General features: G+C 42.0%; 1 protein-coding gene across 1 annotated transcript in view; it reads left to right on the top strand.

Moving 5' to 3' along the window:
- The window catches only part of GRIA3 (glutamate ionotropic receptor AMPA type subunit 3), a 264,933-nt gene that overhangs the window by 160,392 nt on the left and 77,500 nt on the right, over positions 1 to 27,041 (top strand). The window contains exons 6-8 of the mRNA XM_042974909.1: positions 5,044 to 5,097; positions 18,729 to 18,890; positions 23,239 to 23,406. Of these exons, the coding sequence (XP_042830843.1) occupies positions 5,044 to 5,097; positions 18,729 to 18,890; positions 23,239 to 23,406 (384 nt within the window). The remainder of the gene's footprint in view (positions 1 to 5,043; positions 5,098 to 18,728; positions 18,891 to 23,238; positions 23,407 to 27,041) is intronic.

Genomic DNA, 27,041 nt, shown 5'->3' on the forward strand with positions numbered 1-27,041 from the left:
AGAGGAGAGCATGTGTGTGCAGATTGAGATCATCACAAAATAATTCTAACGGAATTGACTTCTGATATATGTATACTAAGACTAAAGCAATTTAGTAGCTTGGGGTTTTCATTCAAGAAAATGAACGCCTTTTATCATATCTGATGGAAGATTTCTTCTGGGCAGTGTGGCATATTCTAAGGCTGATTTTTTGTAGCATACCACTCTTTAACTCCCAATACAGCTGAAATTAGATAGGTTGCCATAGGACAACAGTATCTTTTTATAACTGAGGAAGCAGGAGAGGGAGGGGGAATGTTGAAAAAAATGTTTTCCCTTCGAACACAAGGAGAGCGTTTTGTTCCTGAGAGAGAAAATACCTGTACAAGAGGTAAGTCTGGTGAATTAAAACTGGAAACCTCCCTCATGTCTCTCCCCAGCCCCCCAAATGTTCTCAGGGTACCTAAATCAAAGAGGAGCAGATTAAGGTGAGTGGGAAGGCATGTTCTGTACTCAAAGCAAGATCGATCTTTATACATAGATCCTTTTTTGGCACTGATGCAGAAAATCCAAACATGGAGATACTTAGGTCTACATACCAGATGGATCTAAGGGGAACAAATCATAGACACTTTTCCACACACACATATATATTTTTTTTTAATGTGAGCATAGAAAAACAGATGCTTCTGCTCCCAAAGGGTGTGTGGGCCTTTCTCAAATACTCTTATGGAGCAATTTCATTTCAAATTTCTAAAATTATGAAAATGTGTAGATTGAGCATTAGACTGGAAAAGAAATGGCCTCCTACATAGAAAACCAACCGAACGTTTTCTGAATTATTTTTAACTATTCGGTGAAACCCAGCCTCCAATTTCCTGGATAAGTGGATGGGGGAGTCAATAAGGGAACACTTCCCCCAAATAGGTAGACCATGATTCACTGACTGCTTTAACAACTAATTTAATGCAATGCTGTATGCACGACTCAGTGAGTTAGTATGTGAGAGCTGTTTTTATGTGCAAATGAAACTGTGGTTTAAGTTTCGACGAAATGGGACCGTGGCATTATTTTCTTTCAGATCCTATTTGTGAGGATAAAAATAACTGTCCTTAAGACAATGAATTTTATCTACACTTCATGCGCTTCTCCTTATTACATTTATCGTATCTGCCATCCTATCTAGCCACCCATCATCTCCGACAGATCTTCTAAAGGCACAGTGAATACCGCTCATGGATTTGGGAACTTGGAAGTTCCTCCTTAAATTTCAAAGTAGACCATTAAGACAGCTTTTATACTTGAAGTTCTGAAACTAATTCAGAACGAGCTATTATAATTACTGTAAAAGCCAAGTTGAATATTCTCTTGGTTAGCAGAGTCATTAAATAACTAAGGGTACAATGTATGCCTTGTTCGTCTATAGCAGAGGGAAAGAATAAAGATTGAGGACTAACTGAACAAGAATCACTCCCATTAACTAGTTCTTTTGTGCATGCTATCACACGCAACCCTCCCACCCCACCCGCACTCCCACAAGCCCTGCACCAAAAATTCAAAAAAGGGAAAGACGGAGAGCAAAACCTGACACTTTTCACAGCAAGGCCTCACTTAGCTCACATCAGGAGGATCGCTGCTGCCTCGTGTAAGAATTCGAGAGAGTGGAGTGTACCCTTTTAAGGACTGGGACTTTGACCATTTCTGATGGCAACCTCCCACCACATGTATCGTGGGTTTTTTCAGCAGAAATCGCCAAGGCCAACGGACCATACCCCGATGACTCAGGCATTCACAACGAACATCCATGACCACACCATACGATGTTGTCTGCTGCGCCTCTAAACCAGTCTGTCGCTTCCTCTGCTGCTCGCCTACCTCTTTCTAATAGTCCCTCCCTCTCCACACACCCCTTCTGACTGACAGCTTCTCATTCACCGTGAACTGAAAAACCAAGATTGTTCAGAACCGGGTGTCAAGTAAGAGTTAAGAAGGCACTGAAAGTAAGGGTGAGGGAATAATTATGGCCTTCGAGGCGGCAGCTCTGTGACACAAAAAGGTTCCTCTCCTTGCATAACTTTCCCATCTCTTACAGCGTAAGCTAAGCTTTCGAAGGTGATGATGTGAGACAGCTATCTTCAAATAAGTGACTTTCTTTCGGACGGACCCTCTGGGCAGGGACCAAGGCAGATATTCCAATAGCCTCAGGGTTTTCTGAACCCAAAACACAACGTGTCAGAGAATGACTCCCTCCCACGGTTGTTTAACCTCACGTGGTTCCATGAGGCACGTCCTGACCATTTCCGTACGTGTTCTTCAGTTTGATCTTGACTGCACTGCTGAGACAGGAAGGGTCAGGTTCATTGCCCCAGATGACAGATAAGGACATGGAGACTGGGGTAAGCTGAGTGATTTGCCCACAAGCAAACAGTGAGTACGTGACAAGGTCGGGCTCCTGGGTTCTCATTCGGGGCTTTGCTCACAACACCAATGCTGCTATGGCTCCCTCTCACCTTCCCTCTGCTCAAAAGGACACTAAGCCCTTCCTCTGGTGACCAAGACGCCATTTCCTTTGGGCTTGCTGCTTTATTGCCCTAAGCTCTCTCTGCTAGATGTCCTTAGGAATCTTGCTCATTTTTCTGGCAGAATTCAAAACCCTCTGATTTTATTATGTTGAGGGTTGTCAGTGAATTAAAAATTCAACAAATGTATGGCCCCAACTTGCCATCAGAAGTTAACAAATGTCACTAGTAAGGATGTTTCTCAAAAGCGGACACTGAAGAATACATCCCAGCAGATACCTAACAGCTCATTTTGTGTCATGGCAGCGTGAGAAATCACTTCCTCAAGACATTCATTAACCTTTCATTTCCTCCATAAATAATCAGTCAGAAATGTGGCTCATATTTTAAATTAATCGAAAACAGCCTTCTCTTTCTCTCTCTCTCACCCTCTCTCTCTCTCTCTCTCTCTCACCCTCTCTCTCTCTCTCTCACTCTCTCTCTCTCAGCCCTTGAAATGCATGGAGAGCTTCTAATGCCAGCATGATATTTAAATATGTGGTTCTCGGGTGCATGGGTATCTCAGTCGGTTAAGCGTCCAACTCTTGATTTGGCTCAGGTCATGATCTCATGGTTTATGGGATCGAGCCCTGCATCAGGCTCTGTGCTGACAGCATGGGCTCTGTGCTTGGGATTCTCTCTCTCTCTCTCTCTCTCTCTCTCTCTGCCCTCCTCTCTCTCAAAATAAATAAATAAACTTTAAACAAACAAACATACATGCATGTGGTTCCACTCCTCTGGGCCAGCGTAAAACTTATCTTCTCCAGGAAGCCTTCCTGATCCATCCCAGCAGACCTTAGATACGTTTTCTTCCTCTTCTCCAAGAACATAGAACAAGTATTGCTATTTGACAACTAACACACATTAAGGAACCATGTAATGTACCGCCAAAAATACGGGTTCTAGAGGCAGACAGACCCAGGTTCTAATTCCAGCTTTACTGCTTCTGAGCTGTGTGGCCTTGGGCGTGCTGCTTAAACTCTCTCTAGCTGAGGTTCCTCATCTGTAAAGTAAAACTAATGACATTTAATCTGTTAAATTGTTCTGGGGATTGAATACATGTAAAACACCCAGGACGGTGGCTGGCATATACTAGGCACTCGATGAAGGGCGGCTGTGTTGACTATTATTGTGGCCTTTGACACATAGAGTTCGGGTTTGACATGTATGCAGCTGTGTTGTCTTCCCAAGCTGTTTTTAAACCCTTTGATACCTGTGTCCACGATGGCACTTCACACGAACGGTAAGCTTAATTGTGCCTTACCCGCATGGGTTCTTTCCAAGGCCTTACTGTTCGTAATTTTGTATTGCTTTTCTTAAAGAGGGCTCGTAAAGTGGTATCGGCTTCAGACCTAGCACAAAACCTTTTTCCACTTCTGGTTGTATCTTTCACGTCTGTGTCACCCCCTCCTTGTCCCCACTCCCTGTATTCGGTACAGTACTTTGTACATACTCAGTACTTAATAAAATGACATTTTATAAAATCCTCAATTAAGCAGAATTTGCTCATCTCAGCTATCTGGAAATAAGCTAACGTCAACTATTTAGTCAAAAACTTCCGACTGACAGCCAATATATTCGGTTGGAAATTACTCAATCCACTCATATATTTTGAAAGAACAAAAATGCATTTGGTAAACTGTAAGGCTTAGAATTACTACAGCGTTACTCATGAAAATGACCATAAGAATGATGACCCCAAGGCAGGATTTCTCAACCTCGGCCCTATTGACATCTTTTTTATCAGATAATTCTTTGTTTTGGGGGGTTGCGCCACACACTGTAGGATGTTTAGCGTCATCACTGGCCTCTACCCACTAGATACCCTTCCAGATGTGACTCCGAAAAATGCCCCCAGGCATCTCCAAATGTCCTCTCAGGGGAAATCCCCACCCCCGCTCCCGTAAGGCATCACATTCAGTACCAAAAGCTGGACAAATGGTCACAAATCTTTCACATTAGGCAGGAAAAGGAAGGTAAGATTTTCGAAAAGTTTCAATAGGCGAAAGCAACCTCGATTAACCTGAAAATCCCATTAACCCCATTCCTCGCGTGTTCTATTCCCTAAGCATTCCAGATAACAACAAAAAAATGGACTGTACATTCTATTTTCTAATTTGTATTCCAAGTTCAGCCCATTTTCCGTCTCAGCAGCTAAGTACACAATCCAGTTCATGGGTGGAGGCTCATCATCACTTCTGCCATCTATTTTAAGTGACAACGATGCAACTGACCTGGAAGTTTAGAGAGCTTTTTCTCCCTCGTCGTTGGCACTCTTAACTTTAATATTAGCCATCCTTCCTGTATTCTCTGCCTGAAATTGAAATGTACAGAAGGAACTCTGTTCCAGCTAACTGTGACTTTACTGTATGTAAAAGACCTGACACTTTGTTGATCACTTAAAAGCAATTTTCTCTGGCCCATTGATTGATTGCTGCATTTCCCATTGATTGGGTAATTGAAAATGCCCTTCTTAAATAAACAGGATTTCTTATTTCTTCTGCAGGTTGTGATCCTGGGAAAACATTCAAGAGGTTATCACTACATGCTTGCTAACCTGGTAAGAACAAGCAGAGTTTTTGTTTCCCAAGGCAATATATTCTATTTAGTTTGTGTCGTCTGCGATCATCCAAAAAAGAAATACATGAAGAAACTAACGTGTTCTCTAGACACTTGAAGAAATGAGTCAGTAAATACCAAACCCTGAATGCAATAGCCTTGTTTTCAATTACGCTGTCTCTGTTTCAACTGTGAAGCTGATAGTCTCTCCTCATTTAAAACATAGTAATTTGACATGATTCCTCACCAATTATTCTTAGATTCAATTTGGATTTGAAATGTAAACCATCTTACCCAGGTTTGAAACATAACACGAGAGACAGGGGACACAGGAAGCAGACTCTTTCCCCAATTAACCCAAGTACATGTGTCCATCAGTACTGGATTTGTCTTTCCGGAAGCAGACCCCTACCAGATCTTTTCAAACCAGATGCCAGAAGTAGGTCTGAACAGAACATCAAGGGAGCCTGTCAAAGCGTACAGCCCCCTTTATACTTCTAAAAAGACACAACTTGAATCTTTTCCTTCATGTTTCCCATGCCTTTAAAATTCGTGCTATTCTAGAAGCTACCATTTCATTAGGTTAGTTTATAGTTCTTTCTCCAAAAAGACAATTGGTTTGGGAATTAACAAAATGGCTTCTGAATCAGTAATATCTGTTTAGCAGAGGTTCTGAATAATACCATCTCCATGAAATGAAAGAGAAATGTTAAATGATCACTATGATACTAAGAATCTATTAAATTATTACAGAACATGAGTTCTCACCCCGATTTTGTTTCATCACCACAACAGAATGATGATGATTATAAAGCTCTTACACCAAAAGAATAGCAACAAAGGTGAAAGATTATTATGATTATGCTCTTAGATTTCTTAAATCAAAGAAAAAATCTTATTTTGTTTTTAATAATTAATAGTTTTTAAACGAGAAAGGAAATGTTACTTAAACCTCTTTCTTAGGAAGTGGGTTCGTTGAGACACTTTATAAGAGGAAGATTAGAGCTACTGCCTTGAAATGTAGTGTGCACCTTCTCCAATAAATTGCTCAAAGTAGAGCACTTCAGACCATTCGGGGGACAAATGAATTGACTCTTTTAGGAGGAGAAATCTTGATTCTTCATTTACATGTGAATGGATTCAATTTGTTTTTTGGGGCAACCAATAAGTAAAGGCTGTTTGCTGACTCATTGGAAGTTAGGCCAGGGCCTGGCAGGAAACACAGATGTCCCAGCAAGGCACCTGAGGCAGTTATTGATGGGATTTTACCATTTCTTTCTCATCAATAAGTATTTTGCTCTCCTTCCTTCCTTCCTTCCTGCCTGCCTCCCTCCCTCCCTCCTTCCCTCCCTCCCTCCCTCTCCCTTTTCCTTCTGTCTGGCCTTATACGTGCCAGGGTTCACCCATCACTGACAGCATATGAGATGAGTTTAAGTAGTGCACACACAAACTTTTTTATTACAATGGCCATGTGTTATTTGATATGTGCTAGAAAAATATAAAAGTAGCACATCAAAAGCCAAATTTCATGGATATTATTGTTTCATACAGGGCTAAAGTAGGGATTTACCGACAAACGAATTAATTTCTTAATGTGTCAAATGTGTCATGTAAACAAGAGCATGGGGGATGCACACATAGCAAAATCTGGCTTTTGTATATGTGGCTGTGGTGCGTGGACTGCTGAAGTTTGGGAAAGAGCATTGAACTAGAGGTCAGAAGGTTTGGGCTGTCGTACTGACTTTGCTACTAACTAGCTGTGGGATCTTGGGTAAGTCACTTCCACCTCCTTGGGACCTCAGTTCCCTTTACTGTAAAACTCAGACAGGAGTGGGGAGTTCATTGCTGTATGGGTTGGGTCCCTTGCAAGCAGACGCTAAGATACAATTAGAAGCGCAAGACCTTCACTGCGAGTGACGCCTGTGCAAAATAAAAGGGAGAGGGTCGCCAGTGGGAAGGAAGAGCTTCTGATCTCAGCAAAGGAGAGGGAAAGGAAGGAAGGTTGATGAGAAGAGCTTCAGACGGCGGTACAGTTCTGAGAAAGTCTTGGCCAGCACAACCGGGAGCTCCAGTGCCAAGACCCCCGTGCTGCCCCGAACCCATGAGCCACTGCACCACTGCCTTGCTCAGCCACTGGCTGGCAGCTGCCCAGGAAGCACATACCTCCCTCCTGAAAGCTGAGGCAGATCCTGAAACTGGAGGCTGTCAGCTAACTCAACTCCTCGAGCCAGGTTCCATCTTAAAGGGAGATCCGAGCCATGCACATCAATGACCAGATGATATGTAAAGACCTTCCCCATTCTAGAATTGTAACCAGGCCTCCCTGTTTCCTACCAACAATCCTTCAGATGAGCTTTGGTTTCAACCTGAGACCCAGACCTGACAGAAATGAAAGCCTATGGAGTGACAGAACTGCAAGAGAGAATCATTAGGACAAGGTTGGGGAGAAGAATGGTTAGCTGAACGCCTAACCAGGACTCAGAATCCTGAGACATCGGGTGGAAGCCTACTATGAGAACAAGTGAAGTCTTCCTTCAGAAAGGATGTAATACATAGCGTCATGTCAGTCTGCCTAGGGAAAACATGAACTCACTCACCACACTTGGAGCTGCCACTCCATTTTCTCTAGTGACCTGCTTTTCATTTGAATTCAGCCATGTTTCCATGAGTCCCTGTACTCTATAGCGAATTGCCTATGGGCAATAGAGATGGGAACTGTTGTTAGTTTCTGATAAAAATGAGATAGATTATCCCACCATGGTTTCCAGGCTTTTTAAAGCAGATAAAAATACCTCCAAACACCTCCACCAAAGACAGACAGACAGATACACACACACACACACACACACACACACACACGTGCATGCACGCACACGCACACACACTTGCGTGCACACACACACACACACCCCAAGACTATTTAGAAGTTACTTAGATGGTCAAAAAAGGGTAAGTGGAGCTTAGATGCTTCCTTTCAAAATGAGCCAGCTGGATAAAAGCTGAGAACACATACACAGGGGAGCAAAGTCTAATCTGGGTCTTGGTATAACAACAGTGCAGGACCACTGCCTTCTTCTACAAATGCAAAGTCAAAAACAGTCACAGCACTTACCTAAGCTTTCTGGAATCACCTGCTCAGAGCCCCTGTATGCCCTCTGCCATGGAACTCCGACTGTCTGGCAAAGACTTCTTTGTGCTGTTATGTGGACTTTCCCCAGTGGTAATCCTAAACTGAGAAGCCGTGGATAGTCGATGAATGCTTCAACACAGGCCTTTCACAGGTCAGGGTGTACGTGTCAGAGCAGACAAACAAGCTGTAGAAAGTTTTAGCTTGTTGAAGTCCCTGGAAGAAGCAAAAGATTCTATTAGAATCACAGGCAGAGATGGGACCCGGTGGACACACAGGCCCAGAAGTGGACATCCCAATGAGGAGAGACCAGGAAAGTCTCTTACAAATTCTGTATCAGCCGCTGATGCCATTTTTTAGGGATTGTTCCATAATTAATTGTTGTCTTCTCTTCCAGGACTCTAAGGTGGTAATGTTTTTCCGCTTTAGTACTAGAGGTAAACAGCATGTATACAATCTGCCAGTGAGGCAACCTGTCTCTCTTTCATGGCAAGGTATTGATGAGGATCCTTTTTTAAAAAAAAATGTTTATTTTGAGAGATAGAGCAGGGAAGGGGCAGAGAGAGATGGGGGGGGGGGGGGAAGAGAGAGAATCCCAAGCAGGCTCCTCACTGTCAGTACAGAGCTTCACATGGGGCTTGATCCCACAAACCGTGAGATCATGACCTGAGCTGAAATTAAGAGTCGGATGCTTAACCGAACCGACGGAGCCCCTGGATCAGGATCCTTGACACCGCATTCCCAGGCATGTTGTGTATTGTGATTTAATTTTTTCATATGTGTCAATAATGATAGTCGAGTCACTGCGTGCAGAACCCCAGACTAGCAACCCCAGGCATAGTGAAAACAAGCACTAGACCCAGAGCTAGGAAGCAGGTTTCCTGATCTGTAGAATGGAGAGGTAGACCAGATCACTATTTCCTCAAGTTGTTACTTAGACACAAGCTAGTGTACATAAGAAAGTACATAGCAAAATTCCTTAAAATTACTACTTTTGAATTTATACTAAATGTGTGTTGCAGAACGACAACTACCATCTCAAGTCTGTGATTTTATAAATACCATTCCTTAGAATGAGGGTAAAGTAGATATTTAAGTTAAAGAATTTAGTCAACGTAAAGAAAAATATTAGGTAAATTGTGGCTCAGATGATCTCCCTATATGGTAAACAACCATAAAGGTGGTATATTAATGACTACAATTTGGGAAACACTCCAAGATCATTTCCGGCTCTACATCTCTTCCCTCGTGGAGGGTCAGTTGGGACCGGAGAAGGCCAGGAGCAAGAGTATAGGCACAGCAGCTAGGACAACACTGAGGATACAAATGGGAGAACAAAACCAGAGCCCTGTTAGGCGTATAAAGTCATAAGCAGACTTAAAATCATTTCAGGTGGGCAGAAGCCAAGAAGGTATGAGTACCCTTTCCCTAAGTTCTAAACATGACTGAGGATCTGAAGGATCAATCCAAACCAACTCGCAGTTGACACAAAGTGAACTGGATCTGGGTTGAGATGGTCTAGTGACAGATGTTCAGCACCCAGCCCCCAAAATAAGACCAAAAAAAAAAAACCCCAAGATTTGAGGTGCCAGGGAAGAACATGAGCCATAGTGGACTCATTCAGTGCTGTACCAGTTAACCACATTTAGAAGATCCAGCAGTTTCCCTGCCTAGGTCAAGACTGACCCCAGAGTGGGAGACTGCTGTTGACCCTGCAGGTGGAAGCTAGGTCATGTCAGCTGCCACCGGTAGAAGGCCGCATGAGCAGTCCATCAAGGAGGTCATCGCACTAGGGCAGCAAAGGGAAGGAAGCTAACATATCTTACACTTTTCTCTGCTGTGCCAGCTATTTTCTTTTTTTTTTTTAATGTGTATTTATTTTTGAGACAGAGAGAGACAGAGCATGAATGGGGGAGGGTCAGAGAGAGAGGGAGACACAGAATCCGAAGCAGGCTCCAGGCTCTGAGCTGTCAGCACAGAGCCCGACGCGGGGCTCGAACTCACGGACCGTGAGAGCATGACCTGAGCCGAAGTCGGAAGCTTAACCAACTGAGCCACCCAGGCGCCCCTGTGCCAGCTATTTTCTATAGACTTCTTACGAAATTTACTCAGAACTCCCATGAAGAGAGACTGAACTATTCACCTCCCCAAACCTTTTAGACATCAGGAAAATGGCTCTGAAAAAAATACATGACTTGCCCAAAGTCTCAGAGCTAATCCATTGTCAAGCTAGGCCTCCAACGTGGGTTGTTCAGACTCCTGACAGAGCACCTTGCTCCTCCCATTTGACCCACTCGAGCATCTCAGTGAGACAAAAGGCTAGCCCCACAAAGGTCACGGAAGAACACTGGCAAAGATATAAATGCATATGAATGAAATACAAACTATACACTTATGAGAGTAAAGTGATTACAGACAAAAAGGCTTAAAAACCAAGGACAGCCTTGTGCATCTGGGTTTGAAACTTGTCCAAAGGCCATTTTGAAATGCATCTTAGCGGGCACCAATTCTATCTGTCCATCACTCTCTTCTCTCCTGCCACAATCCCTTGTCCTTCTCTCTGTCTCTCTGTCTCTCTCTCTCTCTCTCTCGCTCTCTCTCCCTTCTCTCCTGCTCTCTCATCTCCCTTCTTGCTCTTGCTCCCTCTTTTTCTCTTTCCCTCCCATCTGCCCCATTCATATTATTAATATGCCAGGAAATAATGGTGGGGGTGAAGGGCACTAGCTTGCATCTGGTTTTTTCAAATTTTTCCTCAAACAAAAGCACCATTCATAAAACAGAACCCAAAAGAGGCAACCAGCTGTAACCTAAGCTTGAAGAAGTGAACTCTGCAGCTTACTGAGCCCTGGAAGTTACCTGAAACAGAGAAGGGGCCACTTTGTTTAGAGAAGAAACAAGTTTGAGTGAGATGGGGGTCATGTGTTTTGCTTGCCAATAACAACTGTTCCCTTCTTCTCCCTTCCCCTTCCAGGTTTTCTGGTTTTGTTCTCTACTCTTTCCCTTCCTTTGTTCTCCTATTTTTATGTTCTACAAAAAAAAAAAAAAAAAAATTCAAATGCTCAAAGCCACATGTTGTATACAATGACACCTCAGCAGGGGGCATGTAAACACAGAGCTCACTGGGCTGGAGCCTGGCTTGACAGCCAAAGGAGGTGGGATTCAAGGGAAAAATCCCCACTGGTCCCAAATGTCAGGAACCCAGTCACCTCCCCTGGGTACACAGCTTCTCTGGTGGCAGAGGATTCACTTTCTTCTCCAAATGGAAATAGGATACAGCAAAGCACCAAGGGAATGAGGAATTGGGGACTGGGCTGGGGTCCAACTTCCTACTGGGCATTTAGAAATCCACAGTCTCTTGTCAACTTAAAGTTGCCAACTTTGAGACTCTCATTCTCCCTGTCTAAAAATGCCCCAACCGTAATCACCCATCCCTTTCTCCTTCTCTCTCTCTCTTTCTCTCTTTTTTCCTGCCTGAAATTAACAAGGAAAGACACTCTCTACCCAATGTTCTAGTAAGGTAAATGGAAAGAATTCTGTTTTCTTTCCCAAGCTCTCTCAGATCATGTCCTCTAAAACAGTGCTTCTCAAACTATCTGTGAAGAAGGGCCAGTTTTTTCCCCCAAATCTTCACAGATCAACAAAAGTGCGAAAAAGTAAATTACTGAAAACATGAAATAAACAAAACAAGATAGATAAAATATAAGTGTTACATTTAATAGCCATAATATCACCCTGTCAAACTGCTATAAAGGTTTATAAAGGCTTGCTTTCTAGTTCTTCCCTTTTTTCATCTCTGACTGCCAACAAACGGCAGACCAGCACCAATCCACATATACTTCGGGCAATACTGCTCTAAAGATCTTTATAGTAAGTTCTTCTTCCTCTGTATCACTTGTATGCCCAATACCTTGTTCACTCCCCTGCAAGGAAGACAGAGGGTAGTGTCCTTAAGAACCTTGTAGTCATAATGCACAGACAAAACTTGTACAGCTTATGATAATTAGCCTGGAGATATAACAGGTAGTAGGAGAGGGAATGAAGAGAAGGCAGAGTATCAAGAATCAAAACTCTGCATAGCATGGCCAGAAAAGGTCTTTCAGAAAGGTGACTTGGGGGGCACCTGGGTGGCTCAGTCAGTTAAGCGTCCAACTCTTGATTTCGGCTCAGGTCATGATCTCATGGTCCATGGGATCGAGCCCCGTGTCAGGCTCTGCGCTGACAGCATGGATCCTCCTTGGGATTCTGTCTTGCCCTCTCTCTCTGCCCCTCCTCTGCTCATGTACGCATGCCCTCTCTCTCTCTCTCTCTCTCCAAAATGAATAAATAAACATGTTTTTAAAAAAGGAAAGGTGACTTTGAAACAATGATCCAAATTGTAAGAAAGATCCAGTTATATGAAGAATCAGGGGAAGTTCATGTCATGCATAGGGAACAGCATGTGTCAAGGTCCTGAGGCAGAAAAGAGCTTGATACCTTCTCTGAACTGTCAGAAGGCAATTTTGGCTAGAGCAGAGTGAGTTCCAGATTATGTAAGGCTGGTAAGCCTGGTTAAAGAGCTTTAGCTTTTTTCAACAGTGACAAAAAACCACTGAAGAATTTCAAGTGAGGGGTGGGGCATGATCTGATTTTTGCTTTAAATAATTCAGTGTCAAATGGATGGATTTTATGGTATTTAAATTATACCTCCATATAACTATTAATAAAAAGATCAGTGGCAATTTTTCCCACAAATAGCACTTATATCAACTTATAATTATTTGTATATTCATACTAATAATTCTCACTGGACTAAAGTGCCATGAGGTCAGGGCAAGTTTGATATGGCTCGCCATTTTACCAATGGATAGCACTTAAAAGGTTTCAAAGTATGTTGATTGGATTAGAGAATAAATGCAAGTGAACAATACAAAGCAACCTGTAATCAAGTGCTACTTTATGTGGTGTAATCTTCAACTCCACACACAACACCCTCCCGGGGGAATGGACCTGCTCCTAGAAAAAGATTTGTGCTTCTCATCAGCAGCCTGATAACTTGAGTTACCACGATTACTGTGCATTTCCCAGTTGAAGCATCACCCGCATGAACGATTCAAATAACACTAAAGACAGAGCCGGCCTTCATCCAAATCGTGAGATAGATACTTGCCCTCGGCAGCCTCCCAATCCTCATTCTATTGCTTTTATCTTCCTTACAGGCACGCCACCTTTCCCATTTCTCACCCATAATCTGCCATCAACTCAATGAAAGTCATCCAACTTATCTTGTCTCTGTTTTCCTTTCTGTACAAAATGTACCCTAAGAATAGTATTATGGGAAGGAAATCTGCACATCATATCTGGAAAACAAGTGCTCTAAAAGGAAGCTTTGAATATATTTATTTGCAACTCTCCATTATCCATACGGCCAGAAGGAAACTGAATTACAGTATGTATAAATCAAGGGAGACAGGATAGTACTGAAGTCATTGGAATCTTTGCAAGACTGACTTGTCTGGCTGTTCTCAAATCAGGACAATCTGTGTTTGGATGCCAATTGTATAACCAGTATCTGTATAAAAGATGGCCTTGGAGAATAAGACCAGGGTGGCTTACAAGTCCCCAGATGAACTGTGTAGACACAAAAGTCACAGTTGGTTTTATAAAGTTGCATTCAGATGTGGGCAACAGTACATCTGGATCAGACAGATGTGACGTGGTCAAGAAATGATACATTGAGGAAATAACACCAGAACTTAACGAATCCAAATGAGTAGTTTCCCTCTCAAAGGACCAACTCCTGGAGACAACATCCATATTTCTAACAAACGCTGCCATTGTTAGTTACACAGAGGCAAGTAGTCAACTGCGCAGATAGCTAAACCATTGAAACTGAGGAAGGAGAGTTTCAACTCATCCTATCTGTGAGCACTATGATTGCCTCCAGTCTTTCTCTGCCTTTTCTCATCTCCTTTAATCTCTCCCTCTGCACACTGTTTTTGGCCAACCAAAGGAAAAGGCAATTCGCCGAAAACAACAACAACAACAATTTTAACCAAACAGAACCGATAAGGTACAAGCAGCACTAGAAGTTGTTAAGTCCAGTCTAAGCAAAAATCAGAGGACCTCATCATCACATCTAGTTATTGAAATCCCTATGAGGTAGTGTCTTTGCTGAGGATTTGAGGGGAGTCAGGCCTCAATTTTCAAAGCATCGTGGACTGTGCTCGTCTACAACTACAATAGAAATATGTGAAAGAAAACAGAACATGTGTTAAAACGATTGAGCAGAAATGGAAGGGCAGCTAAGAGCCAGGCACTGTCTGCTCTCCAGCCAACAGCTCTCTCCTAACTCCCTTCTTATGCCCATTGATCTTCACTGTTTTATTTTATCTGTTTACCTATTTTACCTGTGTAGTGGTCATTTGTTTTACATTAGTCTTTTATAAAGGATTTAGAGGTACTTGGCGTTTATTTCCAAACTTGAGGTGGGTATGTTGCCATTTCAAAAAGAAAAATCTAACTATTTTAATTTTTATAATCTTGGGGACAAGGAAGCTAAGACTGTTAGGGGCCATTTGAACCATGGAATTTAGCAATATCTGATACAGAAAGAAAATTCCTTTTCTTAAGTTTATGTATTTTGAAAGAGGGAGAGAGAGAACAGGGGAGGGGCAGACAGAGAGGGGAGAGAGAATCCCAAGCAGGCTCTGGGCTGTGAGCACAGAGCCCAAAATGGGGCTCAATCCTGCAAACCCTGAGATCATGACCTGAGCCAAAACCAAGAGTCGGACGCTCAACTGACTGAACCACCCAAGTGCCCCAGAAAATTCTTTTTTTTTAATTTTTTTAATATTTATTTATTTTTGAGAGACAGAGTGAGACAAAGTGAGAGTGGGGGAGGGGCAGAGAGAGAGGGAGACACAGGATTAGAAGCAGGCTCCAGGCTCTGAGCTGTCAGCACAGAGCCTGACGCGGGGCTTGAACCCACAGACTGTGAGATCATGACCTGAGCCGAAGTCGGACGCTCAACCGACTGAGCCACCCAGGTGCCCCGAAAATTCTTTTTTAAAAAAGAGTTTTAGAAATAAGATGATAGGGTCAATGACTTATGCCTATTAGGCAGAGCCACTTTCTCTATAGCCACCTCTGTACCATTCACCTCTTTTCCCTTTTCCACTTCTTTCTTGATACTTGTTGGTGAGCTCTGCTGTGTTCACGTCTTTTCAGAGAGTTTAGGGAGAATCTAGCCTTGATTGTCTCAACCTCAAGGACATGGGTTGCTGCATCTAAATGCTGGACACCGGGGAGACATTCAGGCTGTAGAATCGAAGACATTACAAACAAGCAAAATGTACACAAATGAAACAGAGGGAGACCAGAAGACAGCCAACTCTTAGCCTTAAGCAACAGGATGTCTCATCTCCCTAAATACCTGTTACCTCCTTTCTGTTTCTACTATACTTCTCTTCTCCCCATTTTGTCTGTGGGGCTGTGTTAGTACTTTCTGCCCATACGGATGGATGAGGCTTCGGGGCAATCGGTAGGGGCCAGTGTCATGTAAGTCTGGCCACCAGAACAGCTTGAGGTGACCTTCCCCTGGCTTGATTTGTGTTGCTGTGGATGCAGTTCATCCCACAAGGACAGCAAGGCTGATTCCAGTCTGAGGTGCACCAGAACTCATTTCCAGGCATGTTTGTCATAAAACATGGGTTGACTGAGAAACTTCTAGGTCCACAATGGCATGGTTGATGTGTGGTAAAAAGATGGGTGCAGAGTATGCCTATAGAGATGTTTTCAAAGTATAATATGTTTACTGGAGAGGAAGATACCCAAGCAGGAATACATGAGGCATACATGACAGAATGAAGCCTTCTGGGAGGAAGTGGGCATGACTGGTGAGGTAAATTTGAGCTGGACCACTCCTTTTAGTATCCCTGCCAAGAAAAGGAGAGTGAGGGAACATCTTTCTGGAAAGAAGTTGTATGGTACGTAACCAGACTGAAGGACTCTTATGCCTTAGGACAGATGTGAGAGTGCTGGGATACTTTCTCTCTCCTTCTCTTTTGTTAATTCTATGTTGCCATTTTAACATGCTATGGATATTAGGAAAACAGGAGTGTGACACTTATCAAAGCGTGAGGGGTGCAAGAGATACTGCTTCTTAGTGCAGGTTGTAGCCATTGGCCCTGAAGACGAGGATGGTGACAGAAGCATTCTCAACCCCCTTCTTTCAAGGAAAGGAGCTCCACTTGTCCCGTCCAGGCTCTTAAGACACAGGACAGCATGAGAGGGCCCACTCTTCAGCCCCTCCGGCAGGCAGGTGGGCAGCTGGTCAATGTTCTTGTGTAAAACTTGTTAACTGACACATATGGTTTGGCACAGTGAGTGAATTAAAGCCGTTTGTTAAAATTTTGTCCCAGGCTCTTTATTTGTATATGTGTTATGGGGCGGGATTGGGGAGTTGGGAGACAGCCCCAGTTGGGGCCTCTACTAGACTTCATACAAAGTAAGTCTCTCGGCTGATCGTGGTGCGAGGGCAGCAAAGGGGAGAAAACAGTCTTAGCTTCCTTCATGAAAGAGGACTTTGGGACAAAACTCATCCCAACAAGTTAATGTTAATTTTTTAAAAAGGTGGGGTTTTTTGATTATCAGAAAGAAGGAATGATTCTCAGTGATGCAAAAACTACTTGGCTCTTTGTGCAGTCTCCATGGACTCATGGCCTGCTTTTGAAAGGAAGAAAGAAGGGGCCGTGAGTAGTAACTGGAAAAGCTGGTTCGCTAAAATATAAAGAAAGGTGAATTAAAAGAAGTAGGGGGAGGGATGGTGACTAGAGAGGTACACAGGGGGCCCTGTGGGTATTGCTTACATTTTTGCGTTCAGTTTGTGAGAATCTGTCGGGTCATGTATTTGAAGATATGTGCACTTTTCTATATGATTTTTATACTTTAATAAAAACTTAAAATGCAAAAAAAGAAAACTTTGGAGAACAGGTGTATGCATTTATCAGAACTCATCAAGTGCTATGTTTAAGATTTATATATTTCATTGGATGTAAATTTTACCTTGAAGAAAGAAAAGAAAAGAAAAGAAAAGAAAAAAAGAAAAGAGCTACATTTAAGATTTGTATATTTCATTGGATGCAAATTTTACCTCAAAGGAGAAAGAAAGAAAGAAAAGAGAAAAGGAAAGAAAAAGAATTGCAAACAAATACTGAACTCTAGTTAATGATCTGCCTGCCGAAGTCTTTTAGTTTGAAGTATACTAATATCTACAACTTACTTTGAAATGCATCCAAAAACATGAAATGGATTGATGGATCACTGGGTGTTATATGTAAGTGATGAATCACTAAATTCCATTCCTTGAAACCATGATTACACTATATGTTAACTAACTTGGATTTAAATAAAATTTTTAAAAATAATAATAATCAAAACTTTGAAGAAAAAAAAGAAATGGCTTGATGGATGGATAGAAAAATACCAATTTTAAAGTCTGAGTTGAGACTATATGGGTATTCACTATACAGTTCTCTCAATTTTTTTGCGTATTTGAAAATGTTATATTAAAATGTTGAACAAGATAGTCTGAGGAGTGGAGGAAGAATTCGCCCCATTTCTTTATGAAGATAAATGTTGGCTTCAGCCCACTGAGGACCTAAACGCGTCCACTGCAACTAGCAAGAGACAGGTATCCAGCAGAAATAGCACAATTCCTGGGAGAAGTGTTTCAGGAGATAGCAATGCCCAGGGGAGCTGGTGGCACCCAGGCAGAGATGGCTTGGTGTGAACCTGAAGAGATTCCTTTAGGAGGCTTAGGTGACAGAGACACCAGATGGTGACTAGAGCAAGAGAAGAAGAAAACGGTGGGTGATCCGAAGTAGATGTCGAGACTTGTTTATAAACACATGAGAGACATAACCTGGGTTTGCACCATCATATAGAACCAAGCTGTCAGTTTCTCTCTTTGGCATTTCTTTAAGTCACAAATGTTGAAAGTACTCATCATTAGAATCTAAAGCAATCTGCTGTGTTTGGCACATTAAGCTGAAGAAAAGGATTTTATACCTCTAGTCAGGGTCAAACGTTTCAACACTTTCCCAGTTACAGGAAGCATTGTATTTGTACTCAGTGAAGAAAGACTAAAAATACAGGTAAATGAAACAAAACATTTGCTTGAAGTTGGCACCTGTGTTTGTCCTTGCAGGAGCTATACTAAATAAAGACACAAAGCACTAAAATGGAAGAATGCATATTTTCTCCATCGTGCCCGTTGTTTTCGGAGACATACTGCCTTAAGAATTAGCCCATATCCAGCATTTTTTTTGGTACTTGTCGTCATCGTCCTTCTTGTTTTTGTAATTGAGATGTAATTGACATATAACATTGTGTCCAGGGTTTTCTTGATTGTTGAAGAGTGATCCTGGGAGAAGGACCTTCCATTTCCTCCTTAGCATTCTAACCAACAGATACGGTCAGAACTCACGACCTCCAACATTAATGATTCTCTTTCGATCTCTTTCTAGGGTTTTACCGATATTTTGCTAGAAAGAGTCATGCATGGGGGAGCCAACATTACAGGATTCCAGATTGTCAACAATGAAAACCCTATGGTTCAGCAGTTTATTCAGCGCTGGGTGAGGCTAGATGAAAGGGAATTCCCTGAAGCCAAGAATGCACCACTAAAGGTAATGTTCCATGGCATGCAGAAACCTTAGGCCAGCTTTTCACAGCATCTCAGTGTGGCCTTTATATATTTATGGCCTTCCTGTGACCAAGTCGTCTTCGCTCAGAAAGGTTTCAAGGATGCTAAAAGCAAATTGCAGGTGCCACTGCTGCATTTGAAAACTACACTTGCAAATAAAGACGCTAAGGAGAAGGAGGTCTTTTAAAACCTGGGGCTTGGGAATGTTAACTAATTTTTTAATGAATTTCATTTGTAACATGCTCATAACAATTTACAATATTACAAGAACCTGAGTTGGGCAAAGAGTGGGGGCAGTGGGAATAGGTAAAGAAGATTGATAGTCTGCAACAGAAAATTAGATTTTACATTATTTATGTGATTACTTTGTGTTAATAAGTTTCATGAATCTCAGTACACCCGAGTGAATTGGGCTGCAATACAGAGTGCATGGTGCCTATATGTATATTGAACAGAAATGTTTTCCTGCCTGGAAAAGTATCTTTAAAAATAATTAGATTACCTATGTTGCTCATTTTCATGAAATCAAAATAAGAATATTAAAGGTAGAAAGTCATGCTTAGAGTGCACATTTTTCCCATGTGTTCCCCTATGACTAGAAATCCTATTATTTAAAAATCAGGAATTAAAACAGATAAATTAGGAAAAGTTATTAGTGTAACACAAAGGATCCGTCAAGGGTATGTTTTAAGTAACCATTCCCTTGGTGCATTGGTTCAAGTATGAAACTGACTTTAAATTCTTCTTTCCTTATATAGTGAAAGTATGTATGTACCACAGCTGTGGGATCCTTGTGATCAAGAACAGGAATCAAAGTACAGTTAAGGCCTTTCCCTAAAAAAGGAAAAGGGGTGAATATTTCTTTTCTCATGGTTTCAAGATACCCATCCTCACATTCTTCCTGGCAAGAATAGAATAACCGAGAACAATAGAGACATGGACCAGAGAAGAGACACATTCTGTATCACCTAGTCAGTTTCACCCTAAATGAATCACATCAGAACATAATACAAGTGGGCCCTTACTTTATACAATCGGTATGTTCTAGAAAAGTTGTGCATTAAACCTAATTTATTCATTCATTTAAGCCACTCACTAGTTAAGTGGTATTCTGTTGTTGTAGTGATTATAGTATACATGCCAGATTTTCCTAGGGCAGTCCCATTTTAAAACATTCTGTCCCATGGTCAGATCAGGTGTCCTCAGATGTTTCAGCAAATATGGTCTCAATCCCTGTGATGTTAGGGTTAGCGTTCGCAGTCAGATCTTTTTTTTTAGGGTAATTATCCGTTTTTTATTGAGATATAATTGACATATAGCATTATATTAGTTTTAGGTATATAGCATAATGATTTGACATATGTATATATTGCAAAATGATCACTGCAACAACTTCAGTTACCATCCATCACCACCGTAGGTACAATTTTTTTCTTGTGATGAGAATTTTTAAAACCTACTTCTCTTAGCAACTTTCAAAAACACAATCAGTAGGGGCACCTGGGTGGCTCAGTCGGTTGAGCGTCCTATTCTTGATTTTGGCTCAGACCATGATCCCAGGGTTTTGGGATCACACCCCACATCGGGCTCCATGTTAAGTGTAGAGCCTGGTTAAGATTCTCTTTCTCTCTCTCTCTCTCTCTCTCTCTCTCTCTCTCTCTCTCTCTCTCCCTCTGCCCTTTTCCCCTTCTCATGTTCTCTCTCTTTCTCTCTTAAATTCATACATACATACATACAGTATTGTTAACTATAGTCACCATGGTGTATATTACATCCCCAGGACTTACTTCTTTTATAACTGGAAGTTTGCACCTTTGACACATTTCCCCCATCCCCTACCACCCATCACCCATCTCTGGCAACCACAGATCTGTTCTCTATTCCTATGAGTTCAGGGTGTTTTTTGTTTTGTTTTGTTTTGTTTTGTTTTAGATTACACATTTAAGTGAGATCACACAGTATTTGTCTTTCTCTGTCTGACTTAATTTCACTTAGCATAATGCCCTCAAGGTCCATCCATGTTGTTACAAATGGCAGGATTTCCTTCCTTTTTTGTGGCCAAATAGTATTCCACTGCATGTATGTACCACATTTTCCTTAACCACTCATGTGTTGATGGACACTTAGGTTGTTTCCCTGTCTTGGCTCCTCTAAATAATGCTGCACTGAACGTGGGGGCACAGATATCTTTTTGCAATAGTGATTTTGTTTCTTTTGGATTAATACCCAGAAGAGGAATTGCTGGGTTGCACAGTGGTTCTATTTTTTGAGGAGCCTCCATAATGTTTTCCACAGTGGCTGCACCAGTTTGCATTCCCACCAGCAGGGCAAGAGGGTTCTCTTCTCTCCACATTTTTGCCAACACTCAATATTTCCTGTCTTTTTGATAATAGCCATCATAACAGGTGTGCGGTGCCATCTCCTGTGCTTTTGATTTGCATTTCCTTGATGATTCCAATTTTTTTGATATACTAAATCCACCCACCGCCTTTAGGTGAGCTTACACAAATTTAGATTTTTCAGAAACTGCCTGTCCACTGCTTTTCCATCCTTAGATTTAGCAGGTAATAGGTAGAGGCAAGAAATTCATTTATGCACTATGTGCCAGGCACTGTGTTAGCCACAAAACAACGGACAAGGGTAAAAGGACGAAAAGGCTACTACAGGGTAGTTTATGTTTGCTCAGAAGTTATAGAGGTTCTACAAAGGAGAAGAAAAACAAGCTTAGCTCTGGATTAGTCACTGATAACTCATGGTGTGTATAAAGTAAAGTCCTCAGAACTTGCTGAGAAGAACCATTTAAGAGTAAAACCCTTTAAATGCTACCTCTTTCAGGCAAAACACTTAGTTTCTATTCCTTGTATATATTGACAGGCTCTACTAGGGATGAGGCCAGTCATCCCTAAGAAATGGAATATTTGAAGAGATGGTTCAACCTTCAGATTATTTGTGCCTAGTATTAGTCATGGAAACTTGCTCTATATCAATCAGACAAAAAGCCCACTTTAAAAAAGTGACGTATAATATTTTTGATTAGGAAATAAAATTGTCTCCAGATTAAAATCCTACTGCTTAATTTATTCTATATTTTATGAATGTTTCCTTTTGGGGCTTTTTTTCTTTTTACACGCTCACACACTGGTAAGTAGAAGCTGAAAAAGCAGAAAATTAAATAGCTATTTTGGCATGGCTTGGAATTGCAGACAATTTATGCAGTCAGCTGGAAAAGAAATCACCACCATGTTGGCTTTGTGTAGTGCTAGAGTGGACAGACACAAAGATTTTTTTTTTTTTTTGCATGAAAGAACACATGCCCCCTGTCACAGTCACACTTGAAGATTTGCTCCTGAAAGAAAAGTAACACGAGAAAAGTCAAAAAAGTAAACGGATAGTTGTAAAGACGACAATGTACTCGCTCCCGGGTGTATTTGGACATACTTAGAGAGAGAGAAAACTCCTCCTGGGACATTTTGCTTCATTAAAAATAGCAATAGAATTCTATATCCTCCCAGTATTTGTCACCCCTGAAAAACAGGGGCCAGCTTATTTTAATCAGATTTGTTGATTCATTTAATGAAAAGGCATCTTCCTTGTCAAATCGCAGATGATCAAATCCCCAGTATTAAGTGACTGGCCTCATCCCTAGTAGGCTATCAGTATATCCAAGGAATAGAAACGAAGTGTTCTTGCCTGAAAGAGGTAGCGTCGTGAAGTATTGCCTGTGAATTGTCACCGTTATCAGATTTAAAACACAATAACAATTGTAATTTTCTACAATCGAAAACCAGCTTTGGTTTTCTGCTCCCCCCACGAAACAAAAACTGATTTATTGCTGGCCAGAGGTCCTAGTTCGCCAGAAACATGGTCCAGACAGAAATGATTAATGTTTCCCTCCAAATTAATTTCAAGCTGTCTAACTTAGCTATTTCCATTTTCCCCTAAGTAAACACCAGACCTGAATTTTCTATTACAAACAGCAATAACCAATCTACCTATGCCATCCGTTAGCTGCACATGTATTTTTCTCTATAAAGGACCTGGCCTTTTAGTAGTCGCTCACTCAATTCAAAACACAGGACTGAGAGCAAGGGAGAGACTCCCTTGAGCCATTCGGTCTTAAAAATCTTAACATGGCACACGCGAGGTAAGAGGCATCATTCTAGAATGAATCAAAGGCAGGCTTGCCCTGAGAGATCTCTTGATTCAAATAATTAAGAGGGTGACTTCATAGAGTACGAGGTGGAGAGTACGAAATGAAAATTCTAAGGAGCAAGGCACGTGTTGAGGGTATCGTTTGTCGTGATACCTTGTTTTCCACATATCCATTTCAGTATACATCTGCGCTGACGCACGATGCAATACTGGTCATCGCAGAAGCTTTCCGCTACCTGAGGAGGCAGCGAGTGGATGTATCCCGAAGAGGCAGTGCTGGAGACTGCTTGGCAAATCCCGCTGTGCCCTGGAGTCAAGGAATTGATATCGAGAGAGCTCTAAAAATGGTAAAGACCACGCTGGGTTATTGGGGTGGGGGGCGGGGGGCCTTATAAAGACACAAAAAAAGTAAGACCTCAGTCTTGAAAAAAGCCATCCTAAAGGGAACAGGATCCGAGTCTAAGAAGGTCAGAGCACGCAGAAGAGGAGCACCGGCATTTATTCATCAAAATCTAGAAATCGCAAACCAGAAGCTTCTTCCTCGAAGCTTGAAACATTGTCAGTTGAGGGCAAATGAATATTTAGTTCTGTGCTACACTGCGGGTAGTAAATCAAACCCAGTACCCTCAAAACTGATGGACTGAACATGTAAACAACTTCAAACTTTCTAACCTTTCCAGGCACGTGGTGTTACTTTGGGGGGCTGGGATATTCTGTAGGATGCTCCTAACTTGAAGGTAGACATCACAAAGGACGGCGGCATCCTCTGGCTCAGCAGACAACTCATCAGCCCGGATGGACTGTGGAGCTGAGCCAGGGTGGCAGTCGTTCTGTTGCCAGAAAGAACCTTTACAACATGCTAATCTACATGGTGAAATGCAGAAATATGATACGTGTCTAGGCCTGCTTAGGAAACCTTTTTTCCCGATGCCCCAGAGAAAAACCTAAAGACAAGTACCAGAAACCAGGAAGGAGACAAATAGGTCACTTGTTTTTAGTATATACTGGTAGGCGATCATTTAAGACTTCAGGAAGTACCCTTTGAACAGATCTCATTCTTTACACCAGGAGCAGCGTCGGTCATTCATTGCAGCTTTCTGAGCAGGAGCTCTTTCCTGAATATTTCGTCTGATGCTACATGTGCCTGCATGCATTAAAATGAGCCTTCCAGAGTACAAGCGCCTCTTATTTCTACTTATGTAATTATCCCAATGTTTGGGATATCCAAAGAAGCAAACTGATAGGCAATGATAAGATAATTCTGTGCCCAACCCAGTAAGGAAGAATCCATCATGGCCTCATCACGTACATCATTTTGTGTAGTTGGCTCTCCTTCTGCTGCCTTAAATTTGCCAAGTTGGAAGCACTCAATCAAAAGGGGTTAGTAGCCCCTGTGTCTCTCTCCAAGAAAGAGAGATGACTCATTCTCCCATCATGCAGATTTTTATGTCATTATGTCAGTTCCCTAACAAATGCCCTAAGTGTAGTTTTATGGAGGTAGCACTGCACAATTTCGAAGAGCAGTTAATTAAATTCAACCTTCATAGCAGTTACAAGATTTGTACTGTCAGGTGAAACATAATGATGACTGAAATACAAAACTCCCTCCGAGTAAATCAAAAGGAGTTTTCGTCAACCAAATCTCAAGGGGCAAGTACCAGCATCTCCAACGGACTCCCCATTCATGGCACGAACAACAAATAGAAAATGGCTACCGGAATGAAGGATAAGAAATCTATCTGGCTAGGGAAAAAACTAGATTGATCACACCATTGCGCAAATAGTTTCTGCACGTCTAACTCACTTATAAACCTCGAGTTATAAGCCTGGTAAGTAACCTTCCTCCCAGGCCCTAAGGATCAAACACTCAACCAAAGGGATGCTTTACCAATTTCTACAGGCCAACTTCTTCCTGCTGCAGCAGAGAGGCTGGAAAGTATCAACATTTTCCAGAAGCACATGTTCCCTTTGTGATAAATGCTCAGTAAAATTCCACTGTTCAGAGGGACTGCGAGGGAAGACGGTCTGAAGTACTAAAGGTTTTACTATAGTAAAAAAAAAAAAAATCCCATTTTATTTAATTAAAAGTGACAATGCATGTGTAAATGCCTCCCTCACTGTGACTAGCACGTAGTTGTTGCTCAATAAATCATTCTCTTCCTTCAAAGAAATCTGGCAAACATAATCACTGCCTGATAGAGGCTCCGAAGGGGCCTGTTTTAATGAATAAATAAGCATACCCCTCAGTCAGTAAATATTTATTGAGCACCAATGGCTGTGTATAAGGCTCAAAGTTAGTATGCAAACATGAAATAAGGTGAGGAGAGCTCACACTTAAATTGTTAATATGTAGGCTCACCTGGGTGGCTCAGTCAGTTAAGCGTCCCACTTTAGCTCAGGTCATGAGCTCATGGCTCATGAGTTCGAGCCCTGCATCGGGCCCTGTGCTGACAGCTTGGAGCCTGGGGCCTGCTTCAGATTCTGTGTCTCCCTCTCTCTCTGCCCCTCCCCGACTCACGCTCTCTCTCTCTCTCTCAAAAATAAATAAACATTAAAGAATTGTTAATATGTAAATAAATGTACTTAAAGCCACTTGAAAATTGGGTAATCTACAGACTGTGCAAAGATCAGCCTGAGCCTCGCCTGCTGGAACATGTCACGATTCTAAAGCATTAAAGCTCGTCCCTTTGTTCAGCAAACGTTTATTAAGCACCTGCTCTATTCCAGTTCCTGTACTAGCTGCTGAGAGCACAGGAAAAGAAGGTCTCTCATCTTGAGATGTTCCCAAACTAGTAAGGGAGATGGAAATACAGAGATGATTAAAATGTTATGGTTAGGTTCTCCAGAGGGTGCTATGGGAACCCAGAGGAGAAGCACCTAATAATAGACTGGAGTGGAGCAGGGGTGGGGGGGGGCGGCGATTAAAGAAAAGTTCCCAGGTGGGATGGTGGGGAACCGTAACTGACAGTCACGTCATTGAAAATAGACTTCCCTCTGATTCTACTTCTGTTCACCAGAAGTTTTCATCATGGAGTCTCGAATCTCCTGGACGTACCTAGACTGGTGTCCAATTTGTCTATTGTGTTTAAATACGCTAGATCTTTAGAAATATACAATCCTTAACGAGACTTGAAGCCTTTGCTATTTTCGGGAATGAAGGGTTTCCTTAATAAGTTCCTATGCCAGTGTGTCTGCCCTACCTACCTGCTCTCCTAGAATTCAAAGCTCAGAATGGAGTGTCAAGAACCCTTCTTGCATCACAGTGTACCCCAGACAGGCTAAGCAATTTCTATCTCAACAAGGGACTTTTACTTTAGCCGGAAGTGTGACATCACCTTCTCTGCGAGCCTGAGCTGACAATGGTGCTTAGGTTTGTTGGGTCAGTAGAACAATCATCTTGTCTTCAGGAAGTCACATTGGAGCCTTTCTCTTTGAACGAGAAGGTCGTTTTCCCATCGGTGGTGAACAAGCTCCCTTTCCTTTCAAAAGATGCTCCCTAATATTTGACCTCAGTTCTCACTTCCACAGCACAAGCCCATTACCACTGCTGACTTGCTAAGTAGCTTGCCACTTTCTGGAAGTAATAAAAAAGTATTCTATCCTTTCATCCTAGGAAAAAGAGACAGATGCTTTTCCTTTGAAGCAAATGGCTTGACCCTTACCAGATGAAACATTCCAGTGACTTATATTTATAGAGGGTCTTGCGTGCAATGTCCCTGAACCGTAAAATAATTGGTGAGAAAATCTCTCCACCTGGGAGGGATGGCCTTTTATTAGTTCACAATACTGGGACAGACCCAGGAAAAATTGTGACATATGTGAATCTTCAGGTGGCATCCCACATGGGTGTCCAGGCTCTTCTAGTACCTCTGTCTTTCTTATCTAGTACCACACACCCCTGATTCCTTAGACTTCACAAATTTCATCAGTGTATGGTTTATCCCTCCAAGGCCTGGCTCACTGCTTACCTGTTTGTAGCTGG

Source organism: Panthera tigris, chromosome X, assembly GCF_018350195.1.
Source record: "Panthera tigris isolate Pti1 chromosome X, P.tigris_Pti1_mat1.1, whole genome shotgun sequence".
NCBI lineage: Eukaryota > Metazoa > Chordata > Mammalia > Carnivora > Felidae > Panthera > Panthera tigris.